At 48.6% G+C, this 24,937-nt stretch overlaps 1 protein-coding gene across 2 annotated transcripts in view; it reads left to right on the forward strand.

Annotated features, from left to right (window-relative positions):
* The window catches only part of CABLES1 (Cdk5 and Abl enzyme substrate 1), a 110,528-nt gene that overhangs the window by 71,072 nt on the left and 14,519 nt on the right, over positions 1 to 24,937 (forward strand). For both annotated transcript variants that reach the window (XM_047793915.1, XM_047793916.1), the window contains 3 exons: positions 16,926 to 17,022; positions 18,938 to 19,094; positions 20,159 to 20,262. In XM_047793915.1, the coding sequence (XP_047649871.1) occupies positions 16,926 to 17,022; positions 18,938 to 19,094; positions 20,159 to 20,262 (358 nt within the window). The remainder of the gene's footprint in view (positions 1 to 16,925; positions 17,023 to 18,937; positions 19,095 to 20,158; positions 20,263 to 24,937) is intronic.

The raw sequence follows: 24,937 nt of genomic DNA on the forward strand, positions 1-24,937 counted from the left end.
GCAAAGGATGCGGGGAGCATTGTAGGAGGTCGGAGGTCAGCTCTGTTTCTGCAGACTAAATGCTGGGGTTGCCCTCTGATCATCGTAGCAACGACACATGACCACTGCCCCTTAGGGTGGCAGTATGGCCCCTGGTGCTGATCCACCATTTAGTCCTCTTCCACCACTTTCCACAGGCTCTGCCTGGCCAGCCCCGGTCACCATGACCTTTGCTCCCTGCCACAGACCTGTCAGACTCCCGGCCTGTTAAACTCATTGTAGTCCTCATTTTTACACCAGGGAATAGAACATAGTCCTTCGTTATTCATGGAATGCTGACTCAGTCATTTATGCCATGTGTGCCTTAAAGAGCGGGCATCATCATACGGTTTATTGAGCACTTACTCTGTGCCAGTCCTCTTCCCTCTCTGCGTGCTTATGACAGCCTTGCAGGGAAGGTGCTGTAAAAAATGGGACAGCAAATCCTGCAGTTCAGAGGTTCCAGGACCACCTGGGTAGGGCCAGCGGGCTGTCTTAAGTGACTCCTACTCTACCAAGTAGAGTGAAAAAAAAAAAAGCTTTGTCTTTTCAACCTGCTTCGGCCCCAGGTCTGGCTACCCCTGAGGGCAGGCTCATTTCTTGCAGACAGAAGCTCGTAGCAGCTCATGGACCTGTGTGTCACCCAGAAGGCCAGTTCATTGCTCTATTTACAAGTAGTGGCCCTAGGGCTTAGAATGTTTTGAGTGTGACCGGCCGGTGGGCGCGCTTGCAGGGGATATGAAACTTCAGTGGGATGCTGACCGCGGGTAGGTCTTCTCACAGCCAGGACTTGCCTGGGCTTTGCGCTTCCAGCTTTATTTTTCTGGGCTTCCCGGATCTTTTCTCTTTTTCTTTCTTTTTTTTTTTTTTTTTTTTTTTTGTTTGTTTGTTTGTTTGTTTTTGTCCTTCCCCACAGCATATGGAGTTCCTGGGCCAGGGATCAGATCTCAGCCACAGTTGCAGCCTCTGTAACAGTTGTGGCAATGCCAGATCCTTTAACCCACTGTGCTGGGCCGGGAGTCGAACCTGTATCCTGGTGCTGCAGAGGCGCCACTGATCCTGTTGTGCCACAGTGGGAACTCCCCTTGCTGACTTTTCTGATTAATGTATTCTGTCCTTAGCTATGTTCCATTCTTTGATTTACTGAGCGCTTACTATGTAACTAGGTCCAGGGGGTAAAGGTAGTAAAAGGATGGACCTTGTTCCTGTCCTTCTGGAACTTGCAACCAAGAGGGGAGAAACACACAAATTTCACAGGGAACTGATAACGACCTATTGAAAAGGCTTAAAATGTTCAGTCAGGTGACTGCCAGATCTTTCTAGCCAAGGACTCATTCGGTTTCTCTAACACAATCTGGCTTCTCCATGCTTTCACTTTTGAAGTGTTCAGGTTGTTTCATTCATGGAAGGTGATCTTGTTTCCAGGTCCTGTGGCCCCTCACTATGGTACCCAAGTACTTGTCTCTATTTTGTAAATAAAACCACTGATCTTCCAGAGTTAAGGTCTCAGATATCAACGCTGGGCCAGTGTTGTCTCTGCTGTGACTCAGGTCACTGCTGTGGCGCAGGTTCAATCCCTGGCCCGGAAACTTCCCATGCCATGGGCACGGCCTAAATAAAGAAATCAGTAACTTGCAGGTGTACAGCATTATAGCTCGACATCTGTATGTACCACAGAGTGACCACCACCGTGAGGCTAGTGACCATCCCCACATCTGACCCTTTTACTCATTTCATTCACCCCAACCCCCTCCTCCCCTAGTAACCAGTGGTCTGATCTCTGTATCTGTGAGTTTGTTTTATTTTGTTTGTTCATTTGTTTCATTTTGTTTTGATTCCACAAATGAGTAAAATCATTATTTGTCTTTCTCCATCTAACATATTTCACTTGGTATAATAACTTCAAGGTCGATTTATGTTGTCACAAGTAGCAAGATTTTTTGTGACTGTGTGTAGTATTCCTGTGTGTGTGTGTGTGTGTGTGTGTGTGTGTGTGTACCACACATTTATCCGTTCATCCATCTCTGCTTCTGTATCTTGGCTGTTGTAAATAATGCTGCAGTGAATGCAGTGAACATAGGGGTGCACATAGCTTTTTGAATTAGTGTTTTCATGTTCTCCAGATAGATACCCAGAAGTAGAACTGCTGGGTCAAATGGCAGTTCTATTCTTAATTTTTTTAGGAACCTCCATACAGTTTTCCTTGATGGTGGCACCAATTTGCCTTCCTACCAGCTGTATACAAAGCAAGGATTCTCTTTTCTCCACATGGTCTCTAACATGTGTTATTCCTTTTCTTTTTGATAATAGCCATTCCAACAGGTTGGACGTGATATCTTTTTTTGAGTTGTGTTTCCCTAATAATTAGCGATGTCGAACATCTTATGCCTTCTGACCATTTATATGTCTTTGGGAAAATGTCTATTTATATCCCCTGCCCAGTGTTGTTTTTTTTTGTTTGTTTGTTTTTGTTTTTTTTGTTTTTTTTGTTTTTTTTTTTTTGGTCTTTAGGGCCACACCCGCAGCATCTGGAGGTTCCCAGGCTAGGGGTCAAATCAGAGCTGTAGCTGCTGGGCTACACCACAGCCACAGCAACACCCCTGCCCAATTTTTTTAAAAATTATTTTTATTTTTTCCATCATAGCTGGTTTACAGTAGTCTGTCAATTTTCTGCTGTACACCCTGCCCAATTTTTAATCGGGTTTTTTGTTTCTGGATTGTATGAATTCTTTGTATATTCTGGCAGAACGAGAATCTGAACTGAAGTCTGTCCAGCCTAGGGCTTTCCATGACTCACTCTGGCTCCCAAGCTCCATAATCACAGAAACCCATCTGTGAAATGGAGTTTTCACGATATCTGCCTCCTAGAAGTTAATTGAGGTTCACAGGTTCCCTGGGTATGGGACCCAACATAGCCCCGGCACACAGAGAGAGACAGGTGGGTCCCTCCTGTCAAGGCCCCTAGATTCCTTACAGCAAACGAGATGTGGGGGGGGTCCATGTGAAGAACTTGGAGACTTGGAGCTTTTCATGTGGGCAAATCCCATACCATCTGCGAGCCTGGGCTTGGTCCTCTCTAGAATGGGGGTGGCAGTTTTCTACCTGTGCCCTTAATTTGAGCATCACTGCATTTTATGCAAAGCCCATAGGAATGCATCGTAACTTAAATTACCTGGGAAGACATCACCCAAACCGTCTCTGTTTGACCCCCTTGTGGAAATAAGTGGCCATTCCCATTTTGAATACCTCAGGGAGGTGCTAGCTGGCAGCTGGGGTGGGGGGACATGGGAGGGTTGGGGGGTGTTTCTGTCAGAGCCTGGGTCTCCTCCCACTGCTGGGGTGGCCTGGTGTGTTTCAGGAGGCTGTTTCATAGGATGTGTCAGCTCTTCTGCTGGATGGCCCCAGATAAAGAAGCAAAACCAGTGTGTGGGATCCCAGGGCATCCATCACCTTTTATATCCTAGACATGAATAAACTCAGACACACCACCCTCCTTCCCATTTTATAGGTAAGGAAACTGTAGCGCAAAGGGGTTAGTTTTCTGTAACAAAACACATAATCAGGTCCTTCGTAACCCTCAACAGAGAAAACAACATGCCTATTTCTACAGTCTGTCCTCCTTAAGTTCTTATATGAAACTCTGAGCACCATTTAAAATATTGTAATTGTGTGGAGTTCCCGTCGTGGCACATTGGTTAACAAATCCGACTAGAAACCATGAGGTTGCGGGTTCAATCCCTGGCCGTGCTCAGTGGGTTAAGGATCCGGCATTGCCGTGAGCTGTGGCGTAGGTCACAGACAAGGCTCGGATCCCGCATTGCTGTGGCTGTGGTGTAGGCTGGTGGCTACAGCTCCGAATGGACCCCTAGCCTGGGAACCTCCATATGCCATGGGTGTGGCCCTAACAAAAAAGACAAAAATAAAATAAAATAAAATATTGTGATTGTATCAGGATTAAGAAAAGTTCTGCTTATGCTTAAAATAGGTCAACAACAAGGTCCTGTTGTAGAGCACAGGGAACTATGTTCAGTGTCTTCTAATAACCTATAATGAAGAGAATCTGAAAAAGTATACATATTCATGTGTGTGTGTGTGTGTATCTGATTCACTTTTCTGTACACCTGAAGCTAACACACCATAGTAAATTAACTATACTTCAATTTTTAAAATGGAGAAAGGAAGCTTTCTGCTTCTGATTTTTTTTTTTTTTTCTTTCCAGAGCTGCATCACGGTATATAGAGGTTCCCAGGCTAGGGGTCGAATCAGAGCTACAGCTGCCGGCCTACACCATAGCCACAGCAACTCTGGATTCAAGCCATGTCTATGATCTACACTGCAGCTCACAGCAATGCTGTATCCTTAACCCACTGAGCACGGCCAGGGATGGAACCCGCAACCTCATGGTTCCTAGTCGGATTCGTTTCCTCTGTGTCACTGTTTTTGAAATTTTTTAAGGAGCAGACATCCTATTTATAAATAACTGCCACATCATAATTATGATTTTTTAAAAAACTAATTGGGAAACAGCTGTGCCCAAGTAAAGAAATATGTATCCTACAAATTCTATACATATAAATTTTAAAGAAAAAATAGCCCATGTAACTAATACTTTTCCACTGTAGAAAATTACTTTTATGCTAAAGTTCTGTCTGTGGCCTGGACATAAGTCATAGAATGTCAGGGATGGACAGGACTTTAGAGATGATAAGATTTGGCCTCCCTGCCTCATAGCTCAGGCCCCTGAGTAAAGGAGAGGGGGGTGACACTCACCCACACCCCCAGCAGACCCAGCCACCTCCCAGCCCAGGACTCTGGCCGCCCCGGCCTGCTGACTTTGTGGTTTCCAGCTCCCATATTTTCTGCTGTACTCATGCACGTGGACTAGGCCACATGTGCCTGATTATTCCAGACCAGCAGAACCCTCCCCCCTGCCCCGCCAAAGGGGATAATGTACAGTTCCAACTGCAGTGCGAGAAAGTTTTCAAAACAGGAAACTCAAAAGTTCATCCGCTGTGTACTTGAACCTCCTTAACATGGAAAGCATCTATCAGGATGGCCTTATCTCTTTCCGGTTTTGTTTTCTGGCTGCTCATCCTGCACTGGAGCTTCCCAAGTCCTGCTCTCCTATCTTGGTTTGCCCTCCCTCCCACCCTGCCCCCAAAGCTTTGTTCTTGGCCTTAAATGGAACGGAACACTTGCTTTGGCTCCTGCCGTTAGTCGATGAGAGCTGACAGTACAGTCTTAGGAGAGGTTTTTATGACCATCCACCATTTATTCCAGCATGCATGAGTTGGGTCATTTCTTCTGCACCTTGTGGGTACGGGGCCCCGATGGAGGCTGGGAGGGTGCAGGCGTGACTAAGACCTGCAGCCAGCCATGGGAACCACCAAACCAAGACAACCGGGGAGCCCCACACAGGCGCTAAGAGCACTTTAACTCCCCCAAATCTTTTTTTTTTTTTTGTCTTTTTGCCTTTTCTAGGGCCGCTTCCCGAGGCATATGGAGATTCCCAGGCTAGGGGTCTAATCAGAGCTGTAACCACCAGCCTACACCAGTCAGCAACGCCAGATCTGAGCCGCGTCTGCAACCTACACCACAGCTCACGGCAACACCGGATCCTTAACCCACTGAGCAAGGCCAGGGATGGAACCCGCAACCTCATGGTTCCTAGTCGGATTCGTTAACCACTGCGCCACAACGGGAACTCCCTAACTGCCCCAGATCTTTGTCAACATCCACATTGACTATAAAGCTACAGTTTACAGTAAAAGCCAGGTGTGTGCTATGTGAAGTCCCTCTATCTCTACCTACCCCTCCAAGTACATTGCCACCCCTTCCTGCCTCCTGTGTAGACATTCAGGTGCTGACCCTGCAGAGCATACTGCACTCATTCACCACACAAAGTCTGTGGAACCCACTACATTCTAGGCAGCATCTAGAGATCCAGTGGTGAGCAGGAACATGCCCTGTTCCTCCCACAGCTCACCCTCTAATGGAAGGAGTCAGAAGCAAGCTAGTAAACGAGCTGAGCAGTAAATAAAAGAGAAAACAATCCAGTCCCATGCATTGTGCAGCCAGAGCACAGGGAAATGAGTTGGATGAATCCAGAGGGATGAGGAGGAGGGCTCCCTACAGAAGGTGGCCCTTTAGCTAGATTGCAAGAGGCTGGTGGCAGGGGCAGGGCGGGCAGGCTGGCTGTAGGCTCTGCTCTGGGGCCAGCCGACCCCACAGAGGTCGTCCTGGGAGGGCTCATGCCCAGTGTGTCCCCTGAACCATCAGCACATCAGGACTGGGCTTGCTGGCTCCAGACCAGCAACACGCAGGTCGCTCTGGCTGACAGGTGTGCATCTGGGTGACACGGAACACCATCTGCCACAGGAGGGTCACCTCCCAGGGACCCGGTGGCCGTGGTGCTGGGTGGTGACCTTCTAAAGGCTTCGGAGGTGGCCGGTTTATACTGCAGCCTAGGCTTCTCCAAGGGTAAGCCCTAGGCATCTCTGGGCGGAGCCTTGGCTGGACAGTGCTCTCTGTCATTCTCCCATGTGGCTGTTTGTTGCCTGCAGAAAAGGAAGTTGTGTGGAGAGAGAGGATCTGGGCATGTTCTCCAGGTGTCCCTGCAGTGCAGACCCACAGTGCAGACCCGGGCCCTGTGCTCGTGACAGTGAAGGGCTGCTCGCTCGAGTCTCCTCTCACCTTCCCAGCCGCACCCAGGCTGACTCACAGGTGCCACCAGGAAGCAGTTCCAGGGCTGGGAAGGGTCTTCTGCTGTCTTCACCCTACACGTGCAAATAAGTGTGCTGAGCAGTTACGTTGGAGGATTATTGTGCACAGCACGAAACACGTCTTCCCTTCACAACATGATTGGTGACAGGGCTTTTTATAGTTAAGTACGTTCTTTCTTAATACACTTTCTTATTTCTCAAAATATCGTTTGAAACGTCTTTTTTTTTTTAGGGCTGCACCCGAGGCATATGGAAGTTCCCAGGCTAGGGGTCAAATCAAAGCTGCAGCTGCCAGCCTACACCACAGCCACAGCAACCTCAGATCCAATTCGTGTCTGCAACGTACACTGCAGCTTGTGGCAATGACAGCCCCTTAACCCACTCAGTGGGGCCAGGGATTGAACCTGTGTCCTCATGGATACTAGTCGGGTTTGTTACCACTGAGCCACAACGGGAACTCTGTCATTTGATACTTCTAATCACTGTCCTTTGTCCCCACTCTTTCCCTGAGGGAATTCAGAGTGGTGCCTGTCACATGAACCCACAGGTCCTGTGATGGGCCTAGAGGGGCCCAGGCAGGGTGGGGTACACTCAGACCACAGGCTCCTCACTGATGGCTGGCGTGGCAGGGAGTGGATTTGGGGTTGTTCACAGACCATCCTGGAAAGACAACCCGGTATAGACACTGAGGAACAGCTGGGAGCCCGTGCAGCACACCCCAGGGCTTCTCCTGTTGACATGCTACTATTGATACCTCTGCCCAGCGTCCCCCTAGTCATTGCCAGGGATGGATGGCCCTTCCTAAGAACAGGCCTCCTGGCTGAGGTCAATGATCAGAAACAACTTCCCAGGGTGTGGAAGGCCCTCCTGGACATAAGGGCATTGTGGCTGTTCTCCTCAGGGGGTCCCCAGCTAATTCATGAAAGGGCATCTGACATGGACATCTGGCCAGCTAACGCCAGGTGCTGGGAGCTCCAGAGATAGACTTTCAAAACTCCAAGGAACTTGGAGACTGTCTAGCCCTGAGGCTTGCAGACTTCTCTTTTAGCTGAAGAAACCATTCTTCCAACACAGGTTTGCACAGAACATCAATAAATAAACCCTGAACCTCAGGGTTATTCCAGAAAAGTGGGAACAGGGACAAGAGGCCCACTCATGTCCACTCCATTCCTCTTGGCCATAGCGTCCAGCGCATCTGTGAGTCAGGTAGAATTTGAGTCCCAGCAAATGAACTAACCTTTCTGGCCCTGGGCTTACTTGTCTAAAAAATTGGCTATATTACAGTAGAAAATTGATAGACACTGTAAACCAGCTATAATGAAAAAAATACAAATCATTAAATGTTTTTTAAAATAAAAAAATTAAAAATTGGCTATAATGTCAGCCTCGGAATTTTGAGAGCATTAGGTAGAAAAATACATATGAACGCTCCGAGCACCCCACCAGCCTGCAGCATATACTCATTAAATGTTAACTTTGGCAGTGTGTTCGTCTGGTCGCTGAGCTATTTAATCACCCTTTAGATCTGCCCCAACACAGCAAATCTCAGCCCTGTTCCTAATGGGTTAGCCAGTGAGTGTTTCTACAAACCTAAAGGATTCATCTTCAGATCTGCTTTTCCTTGGTCTTTAAATTGTTTTCCCCAACGGTACATGCTAATTTTTAGAAATCTGGAAAGTACAAAAAATAGAAGGAAGATAAAATTTACTGAGCCCCATCGCAGAGCCATCGTTAACGTTTTGGTCTATTTCCTTCCAGTCTTTTTTTTTTTTCTCCCTCTCGTACATGTGCTCGTGTGGAATATGACAAGATGATTGTTTTGTTTTGATCTTTCTTGCTGGTGGAAAGAGTCTCTGCCAGATCCCACCTTTCAAAACAAGCTTTGGAAGCTGGTTGCCGAGAAGAGGAACAGATGTTGCCTGTCTTTTTCACTATAACTGTAACATCAAACCTTTCCCATAGCTGTAAACACTCTTCTCAGATTAAGCTTGTAAATTATGCCATTTTCTGGGAAGAGTCCCAGCCTAAAACCAGCATCTCTTCTCTCCACCGACCCTTGCCAAGGCCCGGCTGAGTCTTTTTGCCTTTTATCCACATTAGTCACTGCCTTCTCTTTTCTAGCGTGGATTTGTGGTTTGGCTTGGTGACCCTCCATTTATAAAATGAATTGCAAGCAACGTGCTCGCCTTTCCTAGTTAGGCAGGCCCCACTTGATTAACAGCCCCTCCGCCCTTCAAGGACCACCGCCCTCCTCATGTGCCTCAGCCCTCACCCCATCCTCTGGGCAGCTGCGCCATTGCCATGGGACCAGGCGTGGAAAATCTGGGAGCTGTAAAGGAATCTGTGGGTTCAGAAGTAGAGAGGAAATTGTGAAAAACAGGAACAGCTTGGGAGGAAGGCTCCTGGAGTCCTAAGAAGGAAGAGGAGGCTCAGAGAGAGTGGTGGAAATAATGCAAACATGACCTCCTTTCTGATGTTACAGTGTCAGCCCCAAACTGGGAAACCACAAGAAACCCAACTTTCTCTTATTTCTTGACCTCTTCCACCCTCTGACCCAGTGCTCCTACAACCACAGCTCCTGCTTGTGCTGTTGGGCTAGTTCTGTTACATTAAGGGCCGAAAGGGCACTGTGTAGGCTCATCGCTGTTAGAACATCGTGTCTGTGGGAACATGCATGTTACGCTCCAGAGGGCCAACTCAAGAGCTTTTGGATAAGAACCCAGTAGTGAGTGAGAGATGCAGGCCTTGCATTGAGGACCAGTCCCAGGTTTGTCCTTGTGCATCAGGGGGGTGAAATGGGTGCCCATAGGCTCTTATTTCCTGAAACATATGGTCATCAGTAGGTATTTCTGTATGTATGGATCCAACCAGAAGGAAGAATGAACCCAGTTAACTTGTGACTCAGGGCTGTGTAAAATAACCAAGTTAGTGATTTCAACAAAAAATAAAAAAGTTTCTGAAGGTGGGTATGGTTACAAACCCATTTAGGTAACCATACCTGATTGAATGACAGTCACTCGGTTAGTTTTACTCTCAGTGTATCAGACGGTGTGATGAAGAAAAGGGCTTCCCATTGCAGCCCAAGGTATCTCTCGGGGGCATGTTTTAAAATAGTGGTTTCCACGTGGCGTTTCGGTCCTTAGCTTTCTGGCATTGGGGCATTTCAGATGAGGTCATCCTTTTGGGTCCATTTCCTGAGTTGATCATTTTGTGACGGGAGAACAGCTTCTTCTATTCTTAGAGAGGGCCTTCAAGCCGAAATGCTGCCTGCCTGGCTCCCAGCCCATCCTCCCCTTCCTCCCCTCCCATTCCCCCGCCCCCCCCCCCCCCAAAAAACACATCTCTTTTCATTGTGGAAAATTGCACATTCACAAATTGTGTTTCTTTCCTCACACCAAGCAAATTTCCACAGAGAGGCAGATTCAGGAATGATCTCATGGATGAATCATGCGATTACCCCGCTGTTTATAGGCGCTGCCTTTAGACAAAGATTTTGGTGTTAGCTGCGTTAAGGTCCCTTCATTGTCTTTCACTTACCCTAAGGGGGTGGAGGGGTGGTTTATCAATGAAGTGCTGAGTGTGAGAGGGGCTGGACTTTAGACTGAAAGCTGCTTTGATTTTGCTTTTTCCTGTCAGTTCTGGGCCCTGTTCCACGGGCTGTGATGTTATAACATTCTGCTCTGAGACAAGGAAGCAGAGCCAGTCCAAGATGGCACCATGTTGGAAGAGGCGACAAACAGGACCTCTTAGGCTATGATAAATGCTTGTGTGGTTGAGTTCCAGTGGATGTGTAACCTCTTTTTTTTTTTGCTTTTCTAGGGCCGCACTTGAGGCATGTGGAGGTTCCCAGGCTAGGGGTCCAATCACAGCTACAGCCGCCAGCCTACGCCACAGCCACAGCAACATCAGATCCAAGCCTCATCTGTGACCTACACCACAGCTCACGGCAACGCCGGATCCTTAACCCACTGAGCAAGGCCAGGGATCAAACCCACAATCTCATGGTTCCTAGTCAGATTCTTTTCCGCTGCGTCACAGTGGGAACTCTAAATGTGTAATCTCTTAATTAAAATTAGCTCACAAGTGGTATTTTCTTTCCTAATATAGCGCTCAAGTTTTGCCTTCTGCGCAGCAAATCTCTCTCCCTTTTCTTTTTGAAGGATCTGGAAATCCTGTTAATATTTAATTGGCTTTTAAATTATTTACATCTCAAAGTATTCAATCAACTGTGGTCCTTTAAAGAGCAAATGCCCAGTGGAGCTCCAGGCCAGCATTCCAGTGTCTTGAGTTTAGAGACTCGGGTAGAAGTCAGGTCATCCCCATCTTGGAAGTAGAAAACCCTGGAAACTAGCTAATTGATCCCACACCCACGCTTTTCCCATCTACTTCCCAGGTGTTAAGTATGTAAATTGTATTTTTTTTTTAATTGAGACCAATATTGGTTCATATGCTCCCTAAAGAAAGGGACTTATTTAAATTTTTGGTTATCAAATAGGGAATCTTGTCTGATCAGTTCACGTGTTATGGCCCAGTGAGCTTTAGAAAAGGAGATGAAAGACCATTTGGGGAGTTCCCATCCAGGCTCACTGGGTTAAGAACCCAACTAATACCCATGAGGATGCGGGTTCGATCCCTGGCCTTGCTCACTGGCGTTGCCGTAAGCTGTGGTATAGGTCACAGATGCGGCTCAGATCTGGCGTTGCTATGGCTATAACATATGTCGGCAGCTGCAGCTCCAATTTGACTCCTAGCCTGGAAACTTCCATATGCCATAGGTTCGGCCCTAAAAAGACCAAAAAAAAAAAAAAAAAGATCATTTTGTCTGTTACACAAGATGAAATCAGGAGTTGGCCATTGTGTGGTTAATAGGAACCTGGGCAACCCCCATTGGGTACCAGGATATCTAGATAGGCCATCTGCTCTGACCAGACGACTCCAGCATTGTGAAATCATGTGCATTCATGGCCGTGGGAACCAAAACTAAGACAGTGGTCCAGGGGGTTTCCAACCATGATTTTACGGGCTTTTATAAGAGCGCTGTGTTAAATAAATAACTTCCAGTGCTATCCTGTGAAGGATGGGTTTACACCCCCAGAAGAACCAACCTAGATTTCCACTCCTTGCTTAAGGGTGTGACTGCTGATTGGGTGGCTGTGTCCCCCAAAGCATTTTCATCTTCTGCTTTCATCTCCCTCTTCTCCCAACCCACTTGCTCCCCAACCTCATCGGCCACATGTTGTAAAAAAATCTTTGTGCTGAGTTTTCAAAGCCTGTTTGTGGCTACAGCCTCTGCAAAAGTTAACCAACTTGAATAGAATGAGAAATGAGCTCTCACAGCTAAAGGAGTCCAAGCTGCAGTGTCACCCAGGCCTGTAGAAGAAAAGGAATCATATCTTTGCATTGTCCACGGTTTTATTAACCAGGGGTATCCTAGCATATCTGCCCAAATGAGATTTTCTTCTATGATCTGATTGACCCTGTTTGTCTCTGAGTGCAAACGACAGCATTTAAACCTTAATGCATGCTGCATGCAATTTTGGGCAATATCCACATCTGGTATTTGAACTTGCCTTCATTCCATTTTTAGAAGGAGGTAGAACATAAATAAATTAATGTTTGAACTCCAGAGGTATCTGGGGGGAAAAAATCTTCTAGGCTTTTCAAAGAAACAGAAAAGTCCAACTTCAGTTTGCTTTTAATTACTTTCAGCTGCAGCTCTGTTATCCAGCACAATCTCCTGGTCCTAGAGGGTTAATGCTGGCATTTGAGCCAAAGAGATATTTCTATTTCCATGCACCATTTTAATGAGAATTCAGAAGGATGATCTTAGAAAGAAAACATCAAGAATTCATCACTACTCCTCTGGGACTTGTGCTTAATTCTTTTTCACTGGCGTTTCTAAAAAGATTCTCTTTGGGTGAACCAGCAACACCAATGAGAATTCCTTTCTGTAGTCGACTCCAGTCCTTGGCTTCCAGAACATTGGGGCATTGAGAACACGCATCTCTTGCTTGCTTTACACTCACAGGTAAGGCCTGAGCTGTTACCTTGTGTGTAAATTACGTGCCGCAATATGAAGTTGCTGTTCATGTAGATCAAAACAAACAACAGCAAAGTCATATGGTTCTAGTTAATGTCATCCCTCAGGGCCCCCAGGGGACACCAAAATCCATAGGTGCTCAAGTCCCTTATATAAAATGACATAGTAGGAGTTCCCATCATGGCTCAGTGGTTAACGAATCCGATTAGGAACCATGAGGTTGCAGGTTCAGTGGGTTAATGATCCGGCATTGCCTGTGAGCTGGGGTGTAGGTGGAAGACGCGGCTCAGATCCCACGTTGCTGTGGCTCTGGCGTAGGCCGGCAGCTACAGCTCTGATTTGATCCCTAGCCTGGGAACCTACATATGCTGAGGGAGCAGCCCTAGAAAAGGCAAAAAGACACACACACACACACACACACACACACAAAAGACATAGTATTTGTATATAATCGACATACATCCTCTTTGTACTTCAGATCATCTTTTAGTTGCTTATAATACCTAATGCAGTGTAAATGCTATGTAAACAGTTGCACATTCACCACAAATTCACAAGTTTTACTTTTTGGAACTGTCTGGAACTTTTTTTCCACATAATTTTTATCCGAGGTTCCATGGATGCGGAACTTGTGGATACGAAGGGCCAACTGTATACAGTTTCAGCAGTTCTTATGAGAACACTTAGCTAAGGCCCCAGAGAAGTTTGTCAGCCTCTTTGTGAAAGACGTCCTTTTTTGTTTCCAAGAGTCTCAATAGAAGCTGCTAAAGGGACTGGCATTATTGACATAGATGAGATGTGTCTCATTTTCCATGAACACGTGGCTGTGCAAGCGGATGTGTGTACACGGGCGCCCTTAATTCAGTTCCACCAAAACAGCAAACCCGAAGTTAGTGACAACCTCTTCCTGAATCTGAAGCAGAAAAAATAGAAATGTGTGTGCCCTCAGTCACCACCACGAAGCAGTCAATTTTCTAGAGCAGTCATGATATTTATAACCACGTCAGTGAAGTTTCTGAAGTGGAAATGTAGCCAATACCCGCTTGGCTACAAGCAGTTAGTGTTCCAGCTTCAGTGTGCAAGAAGTGTAGCATTTCTTTTCTTTTTTTTTTTTTTTTAAGTTTACATAATATATGGAGTTCCCCCTCATGGCTCAGTGGAAATGAATCTGACTAGCATCCATGAGGACGCAGCTTTGATCCCTGGGCTTGACCAGTAGGTTAAGGACCTGACATTGCCGTGAGCTGTGGTGTAGGTCGCAGATGTGGCTCGGATCTGGCTTTGCTGTGATTGCGGTGTAGGCCAGCCACTACAGTTCTGATCAGACCCCTAGCCTGGGAACATCCACATGCTGCGGGTGCGGCTCTAAAAAAAAAAAAAAAAAGAGAAAGACCAAAAAAAAAAAAGTTTACATATTATAAATCATATAAACTCCCTTATACAAGGCTGGAGGGAAGCTCAGACTTAGTTATTCCCTGGGCACCACCTGCTCCTCCCCTCCAGGTTGCACGAAGGACCTAGAATGCCATGATCTTGGGGCTCCTGCTGCGTATTGTCCATTAGTGCACTCTGGCGCTGCCGAAACCTCCATGGCCCCTGTCCCCATGGCCCCTCGGGGTAAAGGGATGTGCAGCTCTGTGTCTCGTGTAGAATGTGAATTTTTATCACGGCCAGGAGCCCTGTTCCTGGGGTGCTGGTGGCGTGCATAGCATGGGTCCTCTGTGATCATGGACCCCACAGTCCTCATTTCCTCCCCACCGAGGGTGGTCCTGCTGTACTGGCTCCACCCACAGGCCCTGCCCCTCTCCCACCCATGCTGGGGCTCCCAATGTGGTCTCTCCTTCTGTAAGCTGGGGCCTGGGATGGAAACATCCCTGAGGCAGTGGGCAGATGGGGCCAGGCCACTGTGGGAAGATTCCTTAGTTGTCCGGTACAGTAGCCACTAGCCACATATGGCTATTCACATTTTAACTCAAATTCACCAAAATTAGCAATGCAGTTCCACTTCAAGCACCACATGTGGCTCGTGGCTGCCCTGTGGGTCAGCTCAGATGGAGGTTTCCATCCCTCCAGAGGGTTCTGTTGGACTATAATGAGTCAGGCCACCTCCGCTGGTAGAAGCTTCTTTAGGCACCTTTACACATCAGACACTGACTGTGTCCACAGGATACAGACAGGGATTGAGACTCTGTCCCTGCCTGCAGCCAGCACTCCATCCAGGAGTATTCCTTCCCCTCCCCCGCCCCCACACACACACCTTCGGCATACAGAGTTTCCCAAGTCAGGGGATCAAACTTGAACCTCAGCAGTGACAATGCCAGATCCTTAATCCACTAAGCCACAGAGAACTCCCAGGAACACTCTTACTAGGGGCCTGTTTTATTTTATTTCATGTCATTTGGGCCACGCCCACGGCATGCAGAAGTTCCTGGTCCAAGGATCGAACCAGAGACAGCAGTGACAAGAGCCAAGGCAGTGACAATACCAGGTCCTTTAACTGCTAGACCACCAGGGAACGCCAATAGGGGCCTATTTTAATATTCCTTATCTCTTTTGATCTTCTCTTCCCATAAAGATATTCCCCGCTTCTGTATTAGTTTCGGTCCTAAATAACATTCTCAATCTGGGTGAAGTAGAAACAAGGAGACAGTTGTTCGGGAGCTGGGAATTTGTGGCATGTGCTCGCTCTGTTAGGCTTTGGCAAAGCAGGAATCCACGGAAGCATGCTGTGGATCCTTTAGCAAAACTCCACACTCTGCTTTTTTGTACCAGCTCACCTCCTGGTCTTCCACCATTGGGCCCCTCCATCCTTTCCCACCACTGCTATTTTTGCCTCCTCAACTTGTTCAGGTTCTTGCTCTGTAGGTGTTTCCCTTTGTGCCCTGATGTCATCATCTCCATCCTTCATTGTTTGAGGAGGTCTTTTGAGAGCTGCATGGAGCAGCTAGTGTAGGAGTTGAGGTTTCAGGGCCCATGGTCTCTGGGGATCTATGGTCCTGAGGTTCTGGCAGCCTTGCTGAGCCCTGCTCTGCTCTGGCCCTTTTGATCCTTCCAGCTTCAGATTTGAGATCAGTAACTGGAATGCAGGTCTCTGTTGGCAGAGCATGTTTATGAAGCGACGTGACTTAAATCGCCCTGAACCCCAGAGCCCTCAGTGAGTGTGGCCCCCAGCAGAGGCCGACAAGGAGCTCAGACATCCCCGGAGCACTGCTCTTGCTCAGAACATTTTTAGAGCTCTACATGGGGTAATTTGCACCTTCTAATGAAGCCTTTGCAATTCTATGGAGTTCCCACCGTGGCTCAATGGTGGCAGATCCAACTAGTATCCATGAGGACGTGGGTTTGATCGCTGGCCTCACATAGTGGTTAAGGATCCTGCATTGCTGTGAGCTGTGGCGTAGGTCACAGCCACGGCTCGGACGTTGCGTTGCTGTGTCTGTGGTATATAGGCCGGCAGCGGCAGCTCCTATTCAACCCCTCGCTTGGGAACTTCCATATACCACAGGTGCAACCCTAAAAAAAGACCCCCCCCCAAAAAAAAACCCAAAACCAGACAATCCTATGAGTTACTGTCCTGTTCTGAATTATCCTTCAGGGTGAGTTTGATGTTTGAAAGCACCTGAAGAGGGGGGACACTAATTAAAGTAATAAGTGTTGAGGGTTAAAAAAATTAAATACACACACACACACACACACACACACACACACACTCACTCACATACATTCACCTGCACTGGATAATATATATAAAGTCTGAAGATTGGGATGGGTCGGTTATGTTTTTCTCCTGCATGACCTTAGTGTTGATTCCAAAAGGGGCTCCAGAGACACTTTGAGCTTGGCAGAGCCATGGCCTCCCAAGGAGACTCCCTTAGAGTACTTGGAGTTCCCATCGTGCCGACTGGGGAGATGTCAGTAACCCATTGGCCTCTGAGCCTGGCTCTCATGTTCAGGCTCTCTGTTTGGTTGCATGTCATTTCTATCACATGAGTGTCGCTGAGAAGCCACAAAGGAGGGACAAAGAATGGGTCCCTTCAGGCAGGGCCTCTTTCTGGGAGTATGACTGTGCTGTCCCATCAGTCAACATCTCTGTGGCTCTTTGGGTGCAACCAGAAGCATTTTTTTCTTTGGCTTGTCCCCGCCAGGGATGTGAAGTTGGATGGAGGGAGACAATCAGCGGGAGCCGTGAGCTTGAAAGACGTCGTTGGCCTGGAAGGCGTGGAGCTGGGTGCAGACGGGAAGGTAAGGCTGCCTGATTTCTAGGCCACGAGTCTGTGTGACCCCCGGGCGGGGGGAGTCAGGAAGCAAAGGCTGTGTGATGGACCATGACCGCGCTTGTGGTGTAGGGAACAGGGTGCGGGGCGCGTTTCGGGTGCGTGACACCAGCCCGTCCCCACTCCCCAGCCTGCAGGTGGGTTAAAGAGCAGCACAGCAAGAGAGTTCCCATCATGGCTCAGTGGTTAACGAATCCGATTAGGAACCGTGAGGTTGCAGGTTCGATCCCTGGCCTCACTCAGTGTGTTAAGGATCCAGCATTGCTGTGAGCTGTGGTGTAGGTTGCAAACGTGGCTCGGATCCCACATTGCTGTGGCTGTGGTGTAGGCCAGCAGTTATAGCTCTGATTCGACCCCTAGCCTGGGAACCTCCATATGCCCTGGGAGCGGCCCTAGAAAAGGCAAAAATATCAAAAGAAAAAAAAAAAAAGAGCAGCACAGCGACTTCTCCATCTCTTTACAATGGGATGCGCAGTCCTGACCAGTGCTGTGTTCCCCTCTCATCCTCAGGGATACGTACCCAGACCCCTGTGGATGCTGGAAACCTTGGGGAGGACAGAGCCCTATGTATACCATTGTCCCCTATACATACCTCTGATACATTTAATTTATAAATTAGGCACAGTAAGAGAATATCCTAGTTGCCAGCATCACTACTTTGTGCTTTGGGGCCATTGTTAAGTAAAATAAGTCACTCAAACACAAGCCCTGCGACACGGCGATAGAGACCTACGTGCCTAAGGGGTGGGATGAGCTGGACAAAGGGATGATTCTCGTCGCGGGCAGGACGTACTCCTCTGAACGCGCACCGTTGAAAACTTATGATTTATTTCTGAAATTTTCGATTTAATATTTTTGGACCCTGAGTATCTGAAACTGTGGGTAAAGAAGGATTCCTTTATCACATGCACGCATGCATGTTCTGAGATGGAGCGGCGGGTGGCTTGAACATGTGTGGACTGAGGGTGGTGGCATGTCGCATTCCCACTACTAGGCAGTGTTGTTGGTGTCTCCTGGTCCTGAGAGGCTAAGGGTTCCTCGGCCTTAGCTGTCACATTCCCGCCCTGCATCCATAGTTCACTGCGCTGCTGGGTTGGAATCTGAGGAGTGAAGGTTGAAATAGGAACTTGACCTTTTTGTGCTGGATCCGGGCCGTCTCCGTCCACCCTCCCAAAGCCTGTTTATGGAGACAACGCAAGGTGTCTTCGGGAACGTCATTCCAGTGTAGTTTGCTTGTAGGTGAAGCTGCCAGGGTGGCAAATGACCTCCCTGTCACCCCTCCTGCAGAACAGCTAGTCACTGCCGTGCCTGAATGGCATCGGCCCTGAGTGCACACATAGGTGCGTGGGTCGTGTTTCCCCAAATAGGTGAAAGAGACACGTGCTATATCTTCATTCGTGAAGCCCGAGTGTTCACAGAGGCAGGGGGAGGGTGCGGTAAAATGAGCATCAGAGACACAGCATCTACCAGAGAAACACAGGAGGGAACAGTCCCTGGTCAGACTTTTGGGGCCTGGTGTTCTAGAATTCTCCTTCTGGTTTATACGGAGTTCTACATACACTATATGCCTCCTGTGTTAGACAAACCTCAGCAACTCCTGAGATGGTACCTTGTTATCAGACACACTCATCTCAGCCCCACAGCCAGAATATTCAAGCCAAGTGGGATAGATTAAAATTGTGGATGGCCTCAAGTCAGTTGAGTTTAGGTTTTGGCACAAACGAGTGCCAAAACAAATTTCATCTTTCGGATCTCCTTGGATTTTAGAATTGCAGCCGTGAGAATGTGGATCTAAACTGGGCATGGCAACACAGCTTGGTCAAAAGGCAAACCTAACACTGCCTGGGATTATTCACTGGCCCATGTTTGTCTTCCCTTTTCAGACTGTTTCTTATACCCAGTTTCTGTTACCCACAAATGCCTTTGGAACACGAAGGAACACCTTAGACTCCACGTCCTCCTTCTCCCAGCTCCGTACCCTGAGCCACCGAAGCCTCTCCATAGGACGGGCGAGTAGCACCCAGGGGAGCCTGGACACAGGTAAGCTGGGACCTGGCTGGTGTAGGTAATGGCGGCAGGAAGCACCTGGGTCGACAATGTGGACCAGGTCTCCCCGTGTGTGTCAGAGGACAGCTTATCCTGCAGGTGACATGACTTTGGGGCTGCCTGACTTCAGGCCACGCAGGCTCACAGCCAGGCCACTGGGCAAGCTTGCTCATGAGAAGCCTCAGTTGCCAACCCCTAAGTTCCTGTGAGGAGCAGCACCCGGGCCACCTGGCGGAGATGGCTGGATGCCCCAGCCTCTCTCCACCATTCAGTGCCACGTCGCTCCGATTACCTGGTTCTCGCCTGCATTTTCATAGTGAAGTTAGGCCTTTCTTCAGAGGTTTGGGGTGTAAACGCAGGATCAGGTGTGAGAACTTTTATGATCCTTACAGTGGCTGAGCTTCTCAGCGGACAGAAGACTTGGATGCTTCCAGCTTTACCTGCACAAGCCTGTGTGAGAATTGACACAGGGAGAAAAATGCTTTATGAGGCAGGATTATTTCCACTCTCAGAGAAATTCCAGGTGAAGTTCCTTAGGCCTGTCCAGGGGCTGAGATCAGAAGCCCTGTCCTGATGTTCCCGGCCGCCTCTGGTCATTGACTGATGTTTGCATTGGTGTCCGCTCTGGTCTGGGTGCATCGGACCCCGTAGCCTGCCCAGAACCATTTACACCAAATGCACTTCTCATGAGGGATAGCTTGAGGTTCATGTGAACTACGGGTTTATAAAATGAGCCTTTTCTGTGCCGCATTTTGTAATCAGTGTTCATGGCATCTTTCATGCTTGTGAGGTGTTATGGTCTTTCAGGTCAGGGAAATGAATGCATAATTTTCTAAAATTGAAAAAAAAAACTGTCAGAGATTAAGTGTTTGGTGAGCCCCTTTGGCGAGGGGGTGGTGGGGAACACACCAGTGGCACGCAGAGGCGTCTGCTGACCATCAGAGAGAGCAGTGGGACTGAGCTCAGGGACCTGAAGCCAGTCTTTCTTCACTTGAATGTTGCACTAGGCAATCGCCCAGCCGCTGCTGCCTCATTATCACCTTGCATGTGATCCTTAGGTAGTGACCTGGGAGACTTCATGGACTATGACCCTAATCTCCTGGATGACCCCCAGTGGCCTTGCGGCAAGCACAAACGAGTTCTGATCTTCCCTTCATACATGGTGAGTAGCAGTGGAGGGTGGTCAGGCACCTGATCCCTCAGCCTCCTCAGAGAACTTGCATCCTCGCCTCAATGGACAGCAGCTCTTCCTGGGCTTGGGGGTTTGTCCAAACACTGCCCTCCCTGGCTTTTCTTGAGGATCTGCCAGTGTGGCTCATTCAGGGAAGGACCTGCACCTGCATCTCATCCAGGATTCTTCCCACTACCTGGCCAGGGGACATCCCTTCAGAGGGTTGAGAACCCTGAGTCGTCCATGTCTGCAAAAGCTGCCAGGTCAGGGGGCAGGTCACCTCTGAGGTTATGTGTGCATGGACCCCACTAGGCAGGGGAGGACCAACCACGCCCATTACTAGCAGTGCTAAGTTCAAGTTCAGCTGTTTGGAGTTCCTTGGTGACTGTGGGCCTCTGCACACACTCTGAGCAAACATCTGGCACTGGGCTCTGGATGACAGAATCATCTCCTGGGAAAGTGAAAGTAGGACAATGTGGGTGTAAAATGTAAAACCTTTCCTTGCCGTTTTTATTTCACGGGCTCTTCCTGTTTTTCCCTTTGGGTAATTCTGGTTTCTGCTTTTGGCTGACCACCGTTTCCCACCACTCTGGCCGCTGTTTCTTCAGACACCAATAGGGCCTGTGTACTTTCACCGGGCGGACTTGCCCTGACGTGGAGGTGGGCAGAGCCCGGGCTGCTACGGGAGGAGGGAAGCTGGGCTTTCAGAAAATCCTGCTGCACCAGGCCCATCACACACACCATATGCTGACCCAGGATGCCCCCCACTGCCCCTCCAACCCTCACCAGACTCAGACGGGTGGGCACATCCGGCTCTGTTTCCCTTGCTCTCCACCCCCCACCCCCCGCCCCGCCCCACACCCGGGCTGATGTCAGAAGCCATGGCCCAGGAGTGAGCAGAGGGTCCTTTTTCTCTTCTAGGCTCTTGGGACTGCAGAGGCAAATGGGGCCCAACCCCATGCACTCAAAGGCCATCGGAGCCCTCCCTTTAAGCTTAGCATTCTCAGCATTGGGACCCCAGCCCCCAGCCTCTCTCCTCACTGAGCATTTGGCAAGTAGCTGCCATCAGAGAAACACCAGGCAGAACTCAGGCCTTCACTGATTATTTTCAACATACGTCCTCTTGCAATTTCGCAGATGGCTCAGCGATCATTCTAAAATCCATATTGAGTCTGAATGAATTGCCAAAGGCGATGTCTCGAAAATTGCCCTGGCTCCTCTCTCTTCCATCCTTAGTCTCCAGCTCCTAATCCTGAAAAAAAAAAAAACAGATCCATGTAGAGTTTTTTCCCCCGCCTGTGACCTGTTAGATTAGTTACTTTCTAAAAACTAAGGCTCATTCATATAAGCTGGCACATAGCAAGTGTCCAGTAAATGACCAGAATCCTTGCCCAGATGTCATGGAGGGAACAACTAAAAGGTCGCGACTTGGGTAACAGGCAAGAATCTTTGTGTTATTTATTGCTTTATTTATTAACGTTCACTCTATTTATTAAGTAATTTGGGCAGGAAACTGTGGCTCAGGGAGTCTGAGTGAGGCTTCACAGTTGACAGACAGGAAGTGGGGGGCTGAGGCTCGAACTCCAAGCTTAGTGCTTTTCTTATTGTGCCTCTGACTCCACATCCCTCTGCAGACAGTGGCAGAACCCCCGATCTTAGGGTAGGACGTGAAAATGATTCTCTGGGTCAACAACTTAAATTTCTGGGTAATCAAGAGAATGAGAAGGGGCGCTGTTTTTGACTGGCGTTGAAGTTTGGTGGGAACTCTTCTGCAGACCTGTTTTGTCTGGTGATAACTAACCTCTCCTTTTATAGGCCTGCTGTCTGGCCAGTGTGGCTTGGTGTTTTGTTTTGTTTTTTTTCTTTCTTTAAATGACTTAATTGTGAGCTTCGAGGCTCTGGGCTGGAGTCTATATGTGCACGCCTGTGCACAGGGATCATTTTTCCTCCTCGGACGGTGCGCTTGATGACCTGCCAGGTCAGTGTATATGTCCTACCCTCCTGGTTTTATGATCCCAAGTGGGTCATTTTTCAGTTCCCCACATTGAGTCTGTAGCCTGTGCTTCCTGTCATAGTCCATTTTTCAGAGAATGAAATTGCCCATGAACTACATTTGCCTGGTCAGCTTCTCCTCCAGCCACAGATATTGGTGCTTGGATAAAACGTGGGCCGTCCACTTTTCAGCACTGAGGTATGTGTCGTGGCCTATAAAGTGCCTCACACTGGCTCCCGGAGGCTTCCTGTCTAGAAGCAGACATGGATTCTAGGTTCTTTCCCATGCGTTTTTGCACTGAAATTGCAGGAGCAAGAGTGAGAGTGGGGGTTTTGCTTGCTTTATTTGTGTGTTGAGTAACAGGGATAGAATTTGTCCATCCAACCAGTATTGACTGAGGCCCTGCTGTGCCAGGCCGGGAGCTTCCTTATACGTAGCAGAGGACAGACAGACCAGCCGCAGCGCCCATTCTCCTCAACGGTGTAGTGAGTGGGGAAGTCCCTGTAGTAAGAAGAGTGAGGAAGGAACTTTCTTACAAAAATGAGAAGGAGGGATTCCTGTTGTGGCTCAGTGGATTAAGAACCCAACACAGTGTCTGTAAGGATTCAGGTTCGGTCCCTGGAGTTGCTCAGTGTTGGCCACAAGCTGAGGTGTAGGTTACAGAGGCAGCTCAGCTATAATATACACTGGCAGCTGCAGCTCCAATTCAACAATGGAAAGGAGTTTCCTTGTGGCATAGTGGGTTAAGGACCTAGTATTGTCATTGCAGCAGCTCATGTCACTGCAGTGGTATGGGTTTGATTCCTGACCCCGGGAACTTCTGTACACTGTGGGCACAGCCAAAAAAAAAAAAAGTGGTGAGAAATGACAGGGAGGGTTAGAGGTTGGAGGTGGGCTTCCAGGAAGGCTGGCCTGAGGAAGTAGCATCAAAAGTGAACACTGAGGGTTGAGAAGGAGCAGACCTGCTAGGCCTTGGGAGGGAGACCCCGTGTGCAAGAGCACAAAGTATGCAGAAGGTTGACTTTGTGTAAAATGAATAGTTTTAATGGTAACAGTTACTGCCCTACACACACACACACACACACACACACGTGGGCAAATCCATAGACTGATGATCCCAAGAAACTCTCTCTGCTAACTTGACCCCGTGCACAAGGAGTCACACTTGTGCACAGGTGCTAGCTACCAACGTGGACAGAGGGAGTTACAGGGTTACCTGACCCAAGTGGTCAAAGGCCCTTCTTGAGGGTCTGGGGCACATCTTGGCTCAAGGGTGGGTGGGAGGTGCTCAGCCCAGACATGGCAGGGCGCCTCCTGCAGGCAGGTGTTGGCCCTGTGAGAAGCCAGGGCAGCCCTGCTCCTCCACCCCTCCCCCGGGCTCCCTGCTAACACCTTTGCCTGGAGTTTGGAGATGGGAGCTGGCAGGTTCCTCATAGGCTGACTGTGTGAGCTGCACCCCTGCCACCCCCTAAATACCATCCTCTGAGGCCTCTGGGGTCCTGCTGCCACATGCCTGTCTCTGCTAGGCCCCCAGGGCTCTTTGGGTTCAGCCAGCCCAACAGAGGCCCAGGTCTGAGAAGCCACGGCTGTTGCCCTGGGTTTGGGGGGTGGGTCTCATATGCCTGTGGAATTTCAAGGTCTGAGGTGTTGGTGTGGCCTCAACAGAATCAAGCAACTTTTCCAGTGATGAGCTTCGTCTTTTTATCCCGTCAAATCCTGCAGCAGCCATTTTTCCCTCTTTTTATGTTGATATAATTTATATTTAGTCACATGTATCCATTTTAAGTATAGAGTTCCATGCATTTTGTATTCTCCATTCTGATCAACGTGTAGTGCACTTTCTGTGCCCTTAGAAAGTTCTCTCCTGTCCATCCTGTTCTGCCTCCTACCCACTCGCAGCAAAGTCAACTGCTGTTCTGACTTGTCACCAAGATTGGTTTTGCCTCTGAAACTTCATAAAAATGGAACCATAGGGAGTTCCCGTCGTGGCTCAGTGGTTAACGAATCCGACTAGGAACCATGAGGTTGCGGGTTCGATCCCTGCCCTTGCTCAGTGGGTTAAGGATCTGGCATTGCCATGAGCTATGGTGTAGGTTGCAGACGCGGCTCGGATCCCGCGTTGCTGTGGCTCTGGCTTAGGCCGGTGGCTACGGCTCCAGTTGAACCGCTAGCCTGGGAACCTCCATATGCCGCGGGAGAGGCCCAAGAAATGGCAAAAAGACGAAAAAAAAAAATGGAACCATATGTGCTTTTTTAAAAATCTGTCTTCAGGAGTTCCCCATGTGGCTCAGAGGGTTACAAACCCGATTAGTATCCACAAGGATGCAGGTTCCATCCCTGCTCTCCCTGAGTGGGTTAAGGATCTGGCATTGCCGTGAGTTGTGGTATAGGTTGCAGATGCAGCTTGGATCCCACATTGCTGTGGCTGTGGTATAGGCCGGCAGCTACAGCTCTGATTCAACCCCTAGCCTGGGAACATCCATGTGCCAAGGTGCAGCCCTGAAAAGCCAAAAAAAAAAAAATTCGTCTTCTTTCACACAACTTCCTATCTGTGAGATTCACTCATGTTGCGTGCGTCCGTGGTTTTTTTACATTGCCGAGTAGCTTTCCGTTGTATGGACATACCATCGTTTGCCCATCTCCTATTGATGGACACTTGTGTTGTTTCCAGTG

This window comes from Phacochoerus africanus, chromosome 8, assembly GCF_016906955.1.
Source record: "Phacochoerus africanus isolate WHEZ1 chromosome 8, ROS_Pafr_v1, whole genome shotgun sequence".
Classification (NCBI taxonomy): Eukaryota; Metazoa; Chordata; class Mammalia; order Artiodactyla; family Suidae; genus Phacochoerus; species Phacochoerus africanus.